The sequence below is a fragment of the Loxodonta africana genome, chromosome 4, assembly GCF_030014295.1.
Source record: "Loxodonta africana isolate mLoxAfr1 chromosome 4, mLoxAfr1.hap2, whole genome shotgun sequence".
Classification (NCBI taxonomy): domain Eukaryota; kingdom Metazoa; phylum Chordata; class Mammalia; order Proboscidea; family Elephantidae; genus Loxodonta; species Loxodonta africana.
This window is the reverse complement of record NC_087345.1, coordinates 13,224,772-13,242,723: the sequence shown is the minus strand read 5'-3', so window position 1 is coordinate 13,242,723 and position 17,952 is coordinate 13,224,772. Positions and strand designations below refer to the sequence as shown.

At 37.9% G+C, this 17,952-nt stretch overlaps 1 protein-coding gene across 1 annotated transcript in view; it reads right to left on the bottom strand.

Annotated features, from left to right (window-relative positions):
* The window catches only part of ENTHD1 (ENTH domain containing 1), a 156,065-nt gene extending 138,531 nt beyond the window's left edge, over window positions 1-17,534 (bottom strand). Inside the window, exon 1 of the mRNA XM_003419825.3 lies at window positions 16,769-17,534. Coding sequence (XP_003419873.1) covers window positions 16,769-17,117 — 349 coding nt within the window. The 5' untranslated portion in view covers window positions 17,118-17,534. The remainder of the gene's footprint in view (window positions 1-16,768) is intronic.
* Between the last annotated feature and the right edge of the window lie 418 nt (window positions 17,535-17,952).

The window sequence follows — 17,952 nt, the reverse complement described above, 5'->3', positions numbered from 1 at the left end:
CCACCTCTGCCCAGAAATGAACATCTCCCCCTTCCTTCCCTGAATTCGTTAACTCGTCCTTCAGCTTAAAGCCCAGATTTCACTTGTTATGGAAAGCCTTCTGCTGATAGGTGACAAGCCCCCTCCTACCACCCCCTATGTGTACACCAGGGCCTCAGGTTTGATCAGGTCCTGCTTTCATATAGTCTCATAGCACCTTCTTGTATAATTCTCTCACAGTTTGTAATTGTCCATTTATTTGATAAATGTCTTTTTCCCCCATTAGAATATAAAATCCATGAAGGCCAGAACTATGCTTGTTTGCTTAAAAGACACTTAAGAAATGTTTGTTAAATAAATGAATGAATATGCTGAGGAAATTTTTCCCAGATGCTGGGGAGGAGTTTATAACTGAACATCATGGAAAGAGGTTTGGAAATATGGTAAATTCAAAAATCTTGGGCACTGAGTTGAACCGCCAGGAAAGACACACACTACATCTTCAGAAAAACAACTATTAGGCTTCAAACATTAGTCATAAAGCATCTTAACACTCTTGCTCCCATTCCTGACCCACCCCCATCAAAATCTCCTCTTCTTCCACTATTCCTTTCTCAGAGAATTTAACCTCCATTTTAGTCCAGAAATATGAACATAGCTCTCCCCAAATTCAGTTATCCATATCTACTGATCACACCTACGAAGCATCTTCTAAATTCGTGCCTCCTCTCCATCTCCCTACCACTGCCTTGGTGCAGGCCCTATCGTGTTACCTGTTCTCCCCTCCAATATCCCTCCACAGTGCCTCCAGGTGAGATTTCTAAAACAGTACATCTGATCAAGTTATTTTCAAGTTAAAACACCACAGTCAAGATGGCACAGTAAGTTCATCTTCACAGTACCCCTCCACTCCGCTCCAAATACACAGCAATGATAGATAATGCCGGTCTCAAAACCCAGATAAGAATCTAAACAAACCAGAAACATAAGTGAAATGAAAAGCAGGGTGAGGAGGGCTGAAGCTACAGGGCTGCTGGGCTCCTGATCTGGCAGTCAGAAGTTCAGCTCCTCAGGCAGTAGGGAACCAGAGCTGGTCTCCCTCTTTGATGTTAAGGGGTATCTGTGTGTGAGAGAAGGCTGGGAAGAAAAGAAACACACCAGCTGCTAACTGCCTCCCGGGCTATGGCACAGACATGGCCGCGGGTCTAACAGCAGAAGGGTGCACATGCAGCCTCCAGACCCAGAGCTGAGCTAAGCCACCTGCTTGCTCAGTGGCCGGATCTGTGACTTCCCACTGTTATCGCAGGGCATTGCGCCACTTTTATAAGGCCTGTTTGGTTTGTGGTAGCTCTAGGGGGGCTGGGTAAAGGGAAATGAAAAAACAGCATACAGGAAAAAGTAAATATGAGTGGTCGGAGGAAGAAACCGCCTCAAAATAAGCCTGGAAACTAAAATTCCAAAATACATTTTCAAAAATCTAATGATAAGAAAAACAGCCAATAAAACCAGCAATCAAAACATAAATTCACCACAAACGAATTCAATGTTTTAGAGCCCCATAACAAAGATTTTTAAATAAATATGAGGAAGAGAGGTTAATACAGGAATCATAGCACAATAAGGACTATGAAATTGTAAAACAAAAGAAAAACTGACAGAAATAAAACAAGAACAGATGAATAGGGAAAAAAAAAGAAAAATCTAGAAATGAAAGCAATGGTTACACTAAAAAACAAAACAAAAAGCCCTCAGTAGCCAAGATATGCTCCAGACTTGAACAGGCAGGGAATCGGTCACTAGGGAAAAGGATCACAGAATTCTTCCAAAATACAACACAGTGAGGCCACAAGATCAAAACGATTAATTAAAAGTTATAAAGCATGGGTTGCAAGGCCCCAATATTCATCCAGAGGAGTTTCCACAGAAGAAAATTAAGGTAATAACAGAAAAGTAATCTTAAGAGAGACGATAGCTGAGAGTGTTGCAGAAAAGACTTAAATCCTCACATCTAAAATGATCCCCAAAGACCAAGTGGGATAAAAAAAATACAGAAAAGCTGAAGAGCATTAGAATGAAGACAAAACCTGAAAAGCTACCGGCCACTCCTTCGTTAAGCCTGCAAGGGCACGCTAGGACTAGCAGGATTAGCCGGCATTGACTGGTGACTTACTATGTGCATAACTTTCAGATAGTATCTGTAATCCTGACAACAACCCTCAGAGTTAATTATTATTGAGTGTGTGTGTGCCATTTACAGAAAAGTAGGTTTATGGTGATTAATAAACTTTCCCAAGGTCATAAAGGTAATAAACTAGAAAGTGGAGACTGGCTCTATAAAAATAACAAAATCCAGACTTTCCTTTCTTTGACTGACCTTAGCATACAAAGGTAAACTATTTTATTTGATGAGAATAATTTTGAGAAGAGAGTAATTCTGTTGACGTATATAGCACTGATGTGCTATCCCGGCTACGATCCCGTTTTTTTGTTTATTGTACTCTGTCATCCATGTGAGTACACCAGATAAAGAGCACTGTGGGAAGATGGCCAGATGGACAAAGGTTATATTTAAGGTTAAATGAATTCATGCTTTGGTTCTTGCTATCATGATTATCAATCAATACAACTATACTTGTTGAAAAAGAACAAAAGCCTATCAAAATATTCAACAATTTTAAGTATAAAGTTTTTGTTTAAACATAATAATATAACTTTTAGTCACAAGGCTTATTATGATGACCCAAAGCCTATAAGAAATGTTTGTTAAAGGAAATTCATTTGTTCATCAAGGCTATAAAAAATGTTGGTTACGGGAAATCACATTTGCTCACTTAAGCTATAAATGACCTCAGCAGCCTTGTGTAAATTAACCTGTCAATATACCGCTCTGTAAATGAACGCACCCACATTGCTTTAATTAATCAATTCACTGCCATGTATCAGATGGGTTCTCTGGTTAAAGAACTTTGACTAGTGCTGTACAACCGCTGTAGAAAAAAAAAAAAGTCTGATCCACCCTGAAGATAGATTTTTTTCCAAAGTGCTTAGTCACGGCATCATACTGACTAGGAGCTGTCTGCCTCAAACCACCTCACGTCCAATCCCTCTGTAAAAGTAATAAAACTAATGTTAGCCATTTGGCTTTATAGCGTTAACATGGCTAATCTAACATCTAAGCAGTTGGGTTTTTTGTTTTGTTTTTACATTTTTAAATGCTTTTCTTTTTCTTGGCCAGGAATCTTGATTCTATTCAATATTATAGTCTCTACAAAGAGGAAATCTCAATCATTTCCTTTTCCTGGTCCAGGACTCCTTCTTTCAGTAAACCCTTTCAAGGGCCAAATATCTGGTGTTTTCTCCCCTTCTGTGAAAGCTGAACTCAAAAATTGAACCCTCTCCCAAAAAAAGAGATTTCAGTAATTTATAACTTAGTAAATGTAAAAATAAATGTATTATATCTTCCAAAGTATTTACCTTTCACATTTTAATTCATATCTCTTAACTATGGCTTAAAAGGCTTAGTTCTTAGGCCAAGATATTCAAACTTTGGTGAGAAAATGGGAGGGTGGTAGGCGATTGGTCAGGCTCATCCCTGAGTGTCAGCGGACACGACAGGGGGAGAGGCAACCTATACATAAATCGGCCACGGACATTAATGCAAAGTACCTAATTTTCTAAATTAGGTGAGTGATGATGATATTGGAAAACTAAAATACCAGTAATATCACCAACACATACTACCTGTGCCAAAACAGCTTTTTTAGCAACACCGAATTTTTGTCTTTTTAAAATGCCTCATTTTAAAAATATATACCTTTAATGTAAATGCATGCGTGTGCGTGTGTGTACAAAATGTCCCAGTTAAACAAAATTAACTGCAATTTCATGACTCACCTAATTGAGATTAAAATAACACATAAACCTGTAATGCATACAATTCCTAGAATCTGAATTGGCTTTATTTTAAAAATACCATAATTTGTATAAGTAAATAATTTGATGGCATGAAAGGCATTTCCAATTCCATTGAGTACTTTCAGACATTAATAAGTTCATTCTAGTAATATAGTAAAACCCCGTTAGGATGTTTTTAAGAACTCAAGTAAGAGAGGTTGGGTTGTATTCGAGAACAGCACTAAATAGTATCAAAGAAGCACAGGGGGCCCAATGGTTATGTGCTTGGATGCTAACCAAAAGGTCAGCAGTTTAAACCCACCAGCTGCTCCGTGGGAGAAAGATGCGGCAGTCTGCTTTCATAAAGACTACAGCCTTGGAAACCCTGTGGGCCAGTTCTACTCTGTCCTGTAGGGTCGCTAGGAGTCAGAGTTCACAGTGTTGAGATATATGGGTTCTAATCATGTTCAGTTATTAATTAACTGTGCAACCTTACCTAAGTAATTCATCTTTCTGAGATTTAGCTCTTCATCTCTGTAAGAGAGATAATATATAACCTCCTTTTCTCACAAGATGTTGTAAGGATTAAACGAGATAATATACATGGAAATGTTCCATTATTAAAAGCTGATAAGGCTCAAACAACTGGGTGCCACAGGCAAAAGAGTGAACTTTTCTTCTACCTCACAATATACACGAAAGTGAATTTGAGATCAATCACAGACTTAGCTAACACTATCAAGCTTCTAGAATAAAACAGGAGAATATATTCATTACCTTGGGATAGATAAGTTTCTCAGGTAGGACACAAAAGACATTAACCATAAAAGAAAAAAAATTGGACTTCACGGGAATTAAAAACTTCTGTTCATCAAAAGGTACCACTGAGAATGTAAAAAGACAAGCTGTAGACTTGGATAAAATATTTGTAATACATATATCTGGCAAAGGACTCTTCCAAAATATATAAAGAACTCTTACAAATCAATAATAAAAAAAAAAAAAGGGAGGGGGGTGAGACAATAAAAAAACAGACCAAACACTTAAGCAGACAAAAAATGTCCATAGGGCCAAAAATCACATAAAAAGGTGCTCAACAACTGTAGTCATCAGAGAAATGCAAATGAAACCAAACTGAAATAACACTATACACCAACCAGAATGGTTAAATTAAAATGAATGATGATACTAAGTGTTAACAAGAATATGGCACAACAAACTCTCATCCATTTATAGTAGGCAAGGAATATGGTAAAACCACTTAAGGTAACTGTTTAGTGGTTTCCATTAAAGGTAAGTATACACCTATCCTATGGCCCAGAAATGCCACTCCTAAGTATACACCCAAGGAATGCTAGTGGCACAGTGGTTAAGCACTTGGCTGCTAACAGAAAGGTTGGCAGTTCGAACCCACCAGCCACTCCGTGATGTAGCAGTCTGCTTCTGTAAAGACTGCAGCCTTGGAAACCCTATGGGACAATTCTACTCTGTCTTACGGGGTTGCTGTGAGTCGGAATCGGCTTGATGGCAATGGGTTTGGTTTTGGTTAAGTATATACCTAAGAGAACTGAAAATCTATGGCCACGAAAAGACTTTCAGCAGAATGCTTTATTCAAAATAGGCAAATACTATGAACAGCCCAAAATTCATCAACAGGAGATGGATAAACAAACATGCCATGGAACACAACTCAGCAACAACATGGATGAATCTCAAAAACGTTATGTTGAGAGAATCCAAAGACAAAAGAATACATACTCTATGATTCCATTCATATAAAATTTAAGAATAAATAAAGATAATCTATGGTGAAAGATATCATAGTAGTAGTTGCCTCTGGGAGGGGGGAGGATCGGCTGGAGAGGAGCGTGAAGGAACTTTCTGGAGTGATGAAAATGTTCTTTATCTTGATCCGGGTGATGGTTACACTTGCCACAATTCATCACATTGTACACTTCAGATCTATGCACTTTATAATAAATAAGTTATATCTCAATAAAGCACTACTAGCATTTAAAAACTAATAAAAAATAATTTATAGTAAATAAACGGAAATTTTTGTTAGTCAATCTGATATTTGTATTTTTTTATCTTTCTAAGAAAAAGTAAATTGTTATGAGTTTGCTAAAGGAATGAAAATATTAAGGTATTAATCGTCCATCCATCTAATATCTACTGAGTGATTCTACCCCCAGGCAATGTTCTAAGTGCTGGGGACACTGTCTATGCTCACTCTTGAGAAAGTCAGTTTTTCAGGCGCTATAGACATGTGCATAAACCTGCTGACAGAGGTATACAGACATTCTGGACATGAAGGAAAGAAGTTAGACGCTCGCTAGGAATGTCACGGAGACTCAGGACTACCAGCTAAAAAAAAAAAAAAATTTTTTTTTTTTTTTTTTTACCAGCTAGGGACTCTGAATCATCTGGAGTAACACGGCACCCATTCTGATGAGGCTGAGCCTAAACTGTACTGGGTCCCCAATCTGAGATGAAGGGTGCCGACCCAGCCATGCCAAGGGTGTCTAGTTATTTGCCCAAGATCATCAAACTAGTCAGACTTGAACGAAGAACTTTTTAAGCTGTGAGAGACACAAGTCAAGAGTATAAGGTTGTACATTTCCTATACCATCCTTGACCTAAGTAACTCTGAAACAGATGCAGAAAAGGATAAATTTCTCAGTTCCTGCCCCAATTAGTGAGCAGAGCTAGTTCCAGTTCTCAGGCCTTCCTATCTGCTCCATCCTGCTCTGTGTAACTGGCTCAATGCTTGGGCAGGTCTAGAGACATGACACGCGTTTACAGGATAGAGTAGAAGAGGGACCAGAATGATAAGGATGGGATAACATTATTCATTCAGTCATTCAGTCAGGCACTCAACAATATACTGTCATTAAGAACATGGACTCCGGAGCCAAAATGCCTAGATTGTAATCTTGGCTCAGCTACTAACGAGCTGTGGAAACTATTTATTCAACCTCTTTGCACCTTAATTTCTTCATCTATAAAATGAGGCCAATACCACCTATCTCAAAAGGTTGTTGTGAAGATTGTTGTTGCGTGCTATCAAGTCAATTTTCACTCACAGCCACCCCATGTGACAGAGTAGAACTGCCCCATAGGGTTTCCAAGACTGTAATCTTAACAGAAGCAGATCACCAGGTCTTTTCCTGCGGAACTGCTGGGTGGGTTCAAACCATCAACTTTTCAGGTGGCAATCGAGAGCTTCACCACTGTACCTCCAGGGCTCCTGGGGTCCAAAATATTGGGAAATGTAGAAAAATATTATTTTTAAACAGTACTTTACTTACATTTTCAAATAATATCTTCAATATGTTTTAGTATAGCTTCTAGACACTGTTTCAGGTAAGGTACTTCTAAATTTAAAGCAATGTGTCCAACTGATAATCTGAAAAACAAAGGCACTACAATAAATACACTACACAGTGTTCCAAAGGTTTGGAGGCAAAGAAAATCAGGCATTTATTGTTAATTTTTTCAGATTAACAATAGGACTCATTGTTTTAAATATACAGAGGTACTTCGCCTGAAAAGCTGCCTGGAGGTTAAAGAAAAAATATATTGAGGTCATTATTTCAAATGTAACTAACATGTCGTTTGAAAACAAGCTTATCCTACATTTTTCAATTTTTCTGTTTCCCTGAGTTATTGCTATTAACACTGAAGACATACTATGTGACAGGCACTATTGTAGATGCTGGAGATAGAGCATGGTTGGACAAAAGAAACACAAAGTGTCCCTGCCCTCAGGAAACTTACATTCTAGCAGGGCTAGACAGACAACAAACAAGTAATAAAATAAAATACCCACCATGTCACATGAGAAATACTGTGGAGAAAAATAAAACAGAAAAGATGTCTAGGACGTGCCAGTGCAAAGAGGAGGTGCAAACAAGGTAGCCACAGAGGACCTCACTAACAAGAAGACTTTCTGAGCGAAGATGTGAATATGGTGAGGAAGTCACGCAGACATCTGGGAGGAGAACACTCCAGGCAAAGGCCAGCAAGGGCAAAGACCAATCAGGAAAGCCAGAAAGAAAGTCTTCTTCCTATGCCATCTTCAGCTTTTATCTTTTTCTTTTGTCTCTTCTTGATAACTTTTATACCCTAGTTATATATTAGTTGGATAACCACATTTTTCTTCCATTAGTTTCTCAGTATAGAGTTCACTCTCTACCTTTTTTCTTCCCCAATTGAACAAAATTCTTTTTTTCAACCGGTTTTTCAGTGATCACAGGTCCCTCCTCAGGTCTCTTGCCTTTTTCCACGAATTCCATTCAATGAAAATTGACTGCTTGCCTACTATGTGCCACAGTCTCGTGGTAAAAAAGACGATTAAGAAATGGTACATGCTCTCAGAATCTAGTTAAGGAAAAAATATATATAATAAATAGATAAAACAAAATATACTATGGAAAGCACCACACTGATATTATCAATAAAGTGTTGCAACAATTAGTTCTTCCCAGTGAGGGAAAGAAGACGGAGTCGGGGGCACAGAGAAAGGCCTCTGATCTAGGACTTAACAGTTAAGTAGGAGTTCACTAGGCAGATAGAAAGCAAAGAATATTCCAAGGAAGAAGAAACATCTTATGTACATGCACAGAGATATGTAAGAAAACAACGTATCAGGAATACTTAGCAACACAATGTGCTCAACTGAAGACTAAGGACACAAGAGTGGAAAGGCAGACTGGAAATGTGCTAAGGGGTCTGGACTTCATCCTGACAGCCGGTGGTTTCCAAACTCTTTTGACCACACACCGCTTCAGTAACAAACGTTTGTGCCTCATCTCCAGTACATATGCGTTTATTTATGTATAAAGTAAATGATACCAAGACCTGTGATTCTAACAATACTTCACTCATTATAAAACAAGCACAAAAACAGAAAATTAAAAGATAAAATAAGAAATATTTTCTAGTGGAATAGTTTTCTATCAATTAATAAATATTTACTAAATTAATGAATAATCTGTACCAATGTTACCAATCCATAGCTAATGTTTCTTCAGTAATCAACAAATGAATATACTATATACTGTGCTTCTGTTGACATCTCAGTTCTAACGTGTTTTTCTTGCTCTCTTGATATTTACAAAGAATTCCACAGTGTACTTATGCTTATTTTTCTAAGCCCAACTGTTGAAAATTCTAAGACCTTTATGATGGTGGATGTAAACATATACATACACCTTGTGTATAGTATACCTAGGTATTAAAAAAAAAAAAGACCAGTTGCCATCAAGTCAATTCCAACTCATAGCAACCCTACAGGTCAGAGTAGAACTGCCCCATAGGGCTTCCAAGGAGTGGCTGGTGGATTTGAACTGTGGACCTTTTGGTTAGGGGCCAAATGCTTAACCACTGCGCCACCAGGGCGTCTACGTATAAGAGTACACATTTATGTTGTTATTGTTGTTAGGGGCCGTAGAGTCAGTTCCAATTCACAGCGACCCTATGTACAACAGAACAAAACACTGCCCAATCCGGTGCCATCCTCACGATCGTTGTTATGTTTCAACCCATTGTTGCAGCCACTATGGCAATCCATCTCATTGAGGGTCTTCCTCTTTTTAGCTGACCCTCTACTTTACCACGCATGATGTCCTTCTCCAGGAACTGATCACTCCTGATAACATGTCCAACGTATGTGACATGAAGTCTCATCATCCTTGCTTCTGAGGAGCATTCTGGTTGTACTTCTTTCAAGACGGATTTGTTTGTCCTTTTGGCAGTCCATGGTAATATCCAGCATTCTTTGCCCACACCACAACTCAAAGGCGTCAATTCGTCTTCAGTCTTCCTTATTCCTTGTCCAGCTTTTGCATGTATATGAGGCAACTGAAAACACCATAGCTTGGGTCAGGAGCACCTTAGTCCTCAAAGTGACATCTTTGCTTTTTAAACCCAGTTATTTATACCTAGATATAAATGCATAAATAGGTTTGTCCGTATATTTACAATTACATGCTTATCTATTTTATCTCTCAAAATTGCTCATAAAAGCTTTTTAGAGCAGGGGCTGATCTTCTCTTCCCATTCTATGAAATCATAGCGCTCAGTACTATGATTAAAAATAGCTGCTCCGTACATTACAAAGATGATTATATACCACTAACTACTATTTTTTAAAAGTCTGCCTTTTTTTCCACCTAACTCTTGAGGATGCAAAATTTTAATGAGTATTTTATTTTAATTTTTAAGAAAAAATTTAATCCTCAGGGAAGTTTATGTCTTCACAATTTCTGGATTATGAAGCACGGCATGATCAAAAACAATGAAGATTTTCTTTACTTACATCATTAAGCCTCAATCTGACCTAAAATTAAAAAAAAAAAAAAAAAAGAGGGGATATAGGTCTGGAGCACGGGAGAATGAAGAAAACGAAAGACACAAGGGAAAGATTAGTCCAAAGGACTAACGGACCATAACTACTACAGGCTCCACCTGACTGAGTGCAGCGCAACTAGATGGTGCCCGGCAACACACCACAGACTGCTCTGACAGGGATCACAACAGAGAGTCCCGGAGAGAGCTGGAGAAAAATGTAGAACAAAACTCTAACTTACAAAAAAAGACCAGACTTACTGGCCTGACAGACCAAAGAAACCCCAAGAGTATGGCTCCCAGACACCCTTTAAGATCAGTAACGAAGTCACTCCTAAGGTTTGCCCTTCAGCCAAAGACTGTTGTTGTTAAGTGCCATGGAGCTAGCTCTGACTCATAGCAACCCTACGTACAACAAAATGAAACACTGCCTGGTCCTACCATCCTCACAATCGTTATGCTTGAGCCCATTGTAGCAGCCAACGTGTCAATCCATCTCGTTGAGGATCGTCCTCTTTTTTGCTGACCCTCCACTTTACCAAGCATTCTGTCCCTCTCCAGGGACTGATCTCTCCTGATAACATGTCCAAAGTATGTAAGATGTAGTTTTGCTATCCTTGCTTCCAAGGAGCACTCTGGTAGTACTTCTTCCAAGACAAATTTGTTTGTTCTTTTGGCAGTCTATGGTATATTCAATATTCTTTGCCACCACCACAGTTCAAAGGTATCAATTCTTCTTTCATCTTCCTTATTCATTGTCCAGTTTTTGTAAGCATATGAGGTGACTGAAAACACCAGGGCTTGGGTCAGGTGCACCTTAGTCTTCAAGGTGGCATCTTTGCTCTTCAACACTTTAAAGAGATCTTTTGCAGCAGATTTGCCCAATACAATGTGTCTGTTGATTTCTTGACTGCTGCTTCCATGGGTGTTGATTGTGGATCCAAGTAAAATGAAATCCTTGACAACTTAATCTTTTATACGTTTATCATGATGTTACCTATTCAGTTGTGAGGATTTTTGTTTTCTTTATATTGAGGTGTAATCTATACCAAAGGCTATGGTCTTTGATCTTTATCAGTAAGGGCTTCCTCTTCACTTTCAGCAAGCAAGGTGTGTCCCCTGTATAACCCAGGTTGTTAATGAGTCTTCCTCCAATCTTGATGCCCTTTTCTTCTTCATAGAGTCCAGGTTCTCAGATTATTTGCTCAGCATACAGATTGAATAGGTATGGTGAAAGAATACAACCCTGACACACACCTTTCCTGAATTTAAACCATGCAGTATCCCCTTGTTCTGTTCTATAGATTGCCTCTTGATCTGTGTACAGGCTCCTCATGAGCACAATTAAGTGTTCTGGGATTCCAATTCTTTGCAATGTTATCCATAGTTTGTTATGATCCATAGAGTTGAATGCCTTTGCATAGCCAGGAAAACACAGGTAAACATCTTTCTGGTATTCTCTGCTTTCAGCCAGGATCCATCTGACATCAGCAATGGTATCCCTGGATCCATATCCTCTTCTGAATTTGGCCTGAATTTCTAGAAGTTCCCTGTTGATATCCTGCTGCAGCCACTTTTGAATGATCCTCAGCAAAATTTTACTTACGAGTTATATTAATGGAAACCCTGGCAGCGTAGTGGTTAAAGTGCTACAGCTGCTGACCAAAGGGTCAGCAGTTCGAATCTGCCAGGTGCTCCTTGGAAACTCTACGGGGCAGTTCTACTGTGTCCTATAGGGTCGCTATGAGTCGGAATCAACTCGACGGCACTGGATTTGGTTTGGTTTGGTTATATTAATGATATCGTTCAATAATTTCTCCATTCAGCTGAATCACCTTTCTTGGGAATAGGCATAAATATGGATTAGACAGGCCCATAAAACAAAACTAGACTAAAGGGGTACACCAGCCCAGGGGCAAGGACTAGAAGACAGGAGGGGACACGAAAGCCGGTAATAGGGAACCCAGGCTTGAGAAGGGGAGAGTGTTGTCATGTTTTGGGGTTGGTAACCAATGTCACAAAACAATATGTGTACTAATTGTTTAATGAGAAGCTAGTTTGTTCTGTAAACCTTTATCTAAAGTACAGTAATAATAAAAGAGGAAGCCCGCACCCCCCCTGCAAAAAAAGAGGGGCTATATACCATGATCAAGTGGGATTTATCCCACAAATGCAAAGTTGTCCCAACATACAAAAATCAATCAATGTAATATACCACATTCATAGAACACATGATCACCTCAATAAAAAAAAAAAAAAATCTGACAAAATTTAACACTGCTTCATGATAAAAAACACTCAACAAACTAGGAATAGAAGAGAATGTCCTCAACCTGATAAACAGCATCTGCAAAAAACCATCCTCAATGGTAAAAAACTGAAAGCTTCCCTACTGAGATGGGTAGCAAAATCAGGAAGTCCCCTTACCCCTTCTATTCAACATAGTACTAGAAGTTCTAGCCAGGACAACTGGGCAAGAAAAAGATGTAAAAAGTATCCAGATTGGAAAGGAAGAAATAAAATTATCTTTATTTGCTAAGCTAATAAACCAGTTCAGCAAGGTTACAGGATACAAAAGCAACATACAAATATCAGTTACACTTCTACACATTTGCAATGATCAATTCAAACATGAAATTTGAAAAATTCCATTCATAACAGCATCCAAAAAAGTAAGACACTGAGGAATAAACATAAGAAAAGCACAAGACCTGTACTGAAAACAATAAAACACTGTAAAAAGAAATTAAAGAAAGCCTAAATAAATGAAAAGACATCCAGTATGCATGGATTGGAAAACTTAATACTGTTAAAATGGTAAAAACTCCCCAAATTGATTTACTGATTCAATGCAATCTTAATCAAAATTCCATTTGCCTTTTTTGCAGAAATTGACAAGCTACTTCTAAATTTCACATGGAAATGCAAAGGAATGAGAATAACTAAAATAATCCTGAAAGAGAACAACATTGGAGAGCTCACACTTCCAGGTTTCAAAATTTACTACAAAGTTACAGATATGGTACTGACATAAGGACAGACAGGTAGATCAATGCAATAAAATTGAGAGTCCAGATATAAACCCATGCATCTATGATCAACCTATTTTCAAAACAAGGATGCCAATATAATTCAATGGGGGAAAGAACAGTCTTTGTAACAAATGGGATTGGGACAACTGGCTATCCGCATGCAAAAAAGTGAAGTTGGACCCCTACCTCACATCATATATAAAATTTAACTCAAAATAGGTCCCAGACTTAAATGTAAGAGCTAAAACCATAAAATTCTTAGAAGAAAACATAGGTGTAAATCTTCATGACCTTGAATTAGGCAACAGTTTCTTATATATGACACCTACAGTACAACCAACCAAAAAAAAAAAAAAATTAGATAAACTGGACTTTATCAAAATTTAAAATTTTAGTGTGTCAATGGCCACCAACAAGGAAGTAAAAAGACAACCGACAGAATGGGAGAAGATATTTGAAAATTGCCTATCTGATAAGAGCCTACCCACTGCCTAGTCTCCTGAATATATAAAGTACTCTTAAAACTCAACAATAAAAAGACAGATAACCCAACTAAAAATGGTCAAAGGATTTGTACAGACATTTCTTCAAAGAAGATATGCAAATTGCCAATGTTGCTCTTGTTGTTAGGTGCCATCGAGTAGGCTCTAACTCATGGGTACCTTATGTGTAACAGAACAAAATGCTGCCCAGTCTTGTGCCATCTTCATGACTGCTGGTACGCTTAAGTCCATTGTTTTCACTGGTGTGTCAATCCATCTCACTGAGGGTTTCCCTCGTTTTCTTTGACCCTCTACTTTACCAACCATGATGTCCTTTTCCAACAATTGGCCTTTCCTGGTAACATGCCCAAAGTAAGTGAGCTGAAGTCTCACCATCCTCACTTCTAAGGAGAAATCTGTTATATTTCTTCTAAGACTGATTTGCTCATTCTTCTGGCAGTCCATGGTATATTCAGTATTCACCAACACCACAGTTCAAGTGCATCAATTCTTCTTCTGTCTCCCTTTTTCATTGTCTACTTTTTGCATGTATATGAGGCAAAAATGGCTAGTAAGTACATGAAAAGATGTCCGATATCTTTGTTCATTCCAAAAAAAAATCAAACCTGTTGCCCTCGAGTCGATTCAGACCCACAGTGACCCTATAGACAGAGTAGAACCACCCTATAAGGGTTCCAAGGAGCAGCTGGTGGATTCAAACTGTTGACTTTTTGGTTAGCAGCTAAGCTCTTAACCACTGTGCCACCAGGACTCCAAATGGTTATTAGGGAAATGCAAAGCAAAACCACAATGAGATACTACTTCACACTCACTAGGATGGCTATAATAAAAAAGATGGGCAATAACAAGTGCTGGCAAGGATGTGGAGAAACTGGAACCTTCACACCTTGCTGGTGGGACTGAAGAATGGTGCAGTCACTTTGGAAAATGGTTTGGCTGTTCCTTAAAATGTTAAACATAGTTACCATATGACCCAGCAATTTCACTCCTAGGTATACACCCATGAGAAGTGAAAACATATGCCCACACAAAACCTTATGCCTGGATGTTCACATCAGCAGAAAAGTGGAACAACCCAAATAGCCATCAAATGACTAAGGGATAAACAAAATGTAGTACATCCATACAATGGAACATTAAACAGCCATGAAAAGGAATAAAGTACTGACTCATGCCACAGCACGGGTGAACCTTGAAAACATTCTAAGTGGAAAAAGCCAGACACAAAAGGCCACATATTGAATGATTCCATTTATATGAAACGTCCAGATAGGCATGTCCACAGAGACAGAGAATACATTAATGGTCGCCCAGGAATGGGGAAAATGGGGAATGACTGCTAACAGGTACAGGGTTCTTTTTGAGGTGATGGAAATGTCTAGAATCAGAAAGGGTCATAGTTGCACAACTCTGAGACTGTACTAAAAACCATTGAATTGTACACTTTAAAAGAATGAATTTTACAGCATGTGAATTATATCTCAATTTAAAAAAGAAACTTGTTGTTAGGTGCCGTCATAGCAACCCTATGCACAACAGAACGAAACATCGTCCAGTCCAGATGGGAATATCTACTCACTTTAGTACTAAGTTGCCAAGAAGCCCTAATACTTTCACTACAGGACAGGTGCTTACTATACATCTCAAAAACAAACCACAAATTAAGCTCTCACAGAGACAATTCTCATGGCCTAGCTGTTTATAGTCACTACCAACCAGCACCAGGTTGGAATCAGCAATCCAGGAGTAAGACGTTCACTTTCACTACCAAATCCATAGAACTATGCATTTGTTGTTGCAACAAATGCTTTCCTTCAAGTTGTCCTAAGTACATATTAAGAAAGGAGTATAATATATTCTAAGCAAAGCACCGTGCTTAAAGTTACTGCAATGTAATACCAATTCCCTACACAGTTATACTATGTCTATTGTTATTTAATAGCTCACCTACCACTGCTTTGTAAGCCAAGTCTGGAAGCCATTCGCTCAACAATATTTCTTGTAGACAAGAACATAAAGCAATATTTCTATGAGACATTTGTTTACAATAGCAGAAAATTATTTGTTCTAGTATGATACTGAATCAAGACTGTATTGTGTTGTAATAATCTACTAAAACCTGTTCATATGATTTTTCAAAAGATTTAAAAATATATACACTGTAGTTATTAAAATCTTAACAACCATGTAAACTGTTGGCTAAAGTTGTGAAATTATATTTTTGTATTTTAGAGTTTGATTAACTCTTCAGTGTATCTGGGGTATGGAGTGTTTAGCTAATAAAATTCCAATAATTACTACATATATACACACACATTACAAACAATCAAATAATTTAAACTCAAAATGAATACTTAACACTGAGATTGTACTGAATCTTACCCTTTTCTCACAGCTCATCAGTCTATTCACTTTAAACATAAATTATTATTTTACATTAGATAGGGAGGAAGTGCTGATTTTTACCACTGTAGAAGACGAGGCATTACTGAATCATCTCAGTATTCCATATACCCCTTCCCTACTTCACCTCTTCCTCCACCCCCAACAGACCTAAATATTATGACCTAAATTTTTGTATTCATATAACTATTTCCATCTAGATAGTCTTTGAAGATTCTACAGTCTTTGGAAACACTTCCTTACATTCATGACTAAATTCCAGTCTAATTATAATTATGAAGTACAGTGACTTTATTATACCAATTGCCATGCCTCCTATTTTATTCACTTTCTATGAGGTATCATGTTATTGGAACCAAAGTGTCTTAGTTTTACACATTCTCTTAAAAAAAAAAAAATTTTTTTTTCTTGGAAAGAATAAAAAGAGTTCTCCAAGGCACTGAAGAGTCAACACAAAGGATTAAACTGGAAACTATAACTGTCTGAGGGGAAAGAGAGGTAGATAGCACATTTAAGAACAACTTTTCCCCAGCTCCTGGTTCAAAATTATTCTTCCAAAACTCCTAATTTTTATTGACATGTTCTATCAGCTTCTTTAACTCTTACCTTGGTCTTTTCCAGCTTCATCTATGTGTTGAAATTCTTTTAGTGTTTGAAGGTCACAGAACCTCTCTCTGCAATGCTGAATAACTTTCTTTGATCCATTCTTGATGAGATAATCCATTAGTGTAAGGGACTTATATACATGGCGCCAGTTCTTCCCATGGTCATTGAGTCTCTGCCATAGCATATTCATAATCTCTGAGAGAGAAATCGTGTTGAAAGTCAGGTCACTGATATCTAACATCAGAGAACTAGAAGGACCCCAAGGGTCATTAGAAGTTGCTTCCCTGACTTTTATTTCAGCATCTGAGTAATTTTTCACAAAATTTTTCACTTGCCTCCTAAATGCCATAGGTAAGACAAGTTTGAAGGTGAGATGAAGGATGAGAGCAATGGAATACGGTTTGTGTGACTGGTTTATAAAACTCTTGACAGGTCATTGGTGCCCAGTTCTGCTGTTCCCAAATACAAATGATTCATCTCCATGTTGACAAAGTATCAATTTCCTGCAAAGAAAAGCACAAAAATATGTAAGTTAAACATCTTTTAAAATGTTTGTAGATCAAGTCAGTCTGAAACATCTAGGTTTAGTTTCTAAATTAGCCCCTCACTTACATCAGCCAGAATTTAGGGTACCATATACATTTTCCTAGAATGGGTATGGGGAAATCTTTCATAAATGATTGGCCTATATCATATAAAGAAATATAAGTAGTCTTTCTAGTCCTAAAAGTTTCCACAGAAAATATCATTCGACCTCTTTGGCCAGAAATACAATGATTATAAACCATCACAGGGACAGTGGGCAAGTGAGTTGTGCTCTGACATCTTAAGCTTAAGATATATTGCCACAAACAAAAACATTATGCTCTGAAAATAATTAAAATGATGGTGAAAATTAAGCCTGACATTCTTCAAGTGACACTATGATTGTATTCTTTTCGGAACTGAAGTCATTACAATCAGATCTAAGGATGGTCCGTCTTCTCCTTCATCTAAAAACTGGGAGTTGTACCTCAGTGGACTCCACAGCTAATTCATGGTACACTGAACCAATATTTTAGTCCAGATAGGGCTGGTGAGTTTGATGAAAGGGCTGAATTACTTTCTTTACTCAGCTTTAGAAAAAGAAGTATGAGTTTAGAATTAAACAGTGTCAACAGTAAGATTCAAACACTGTAAAGATT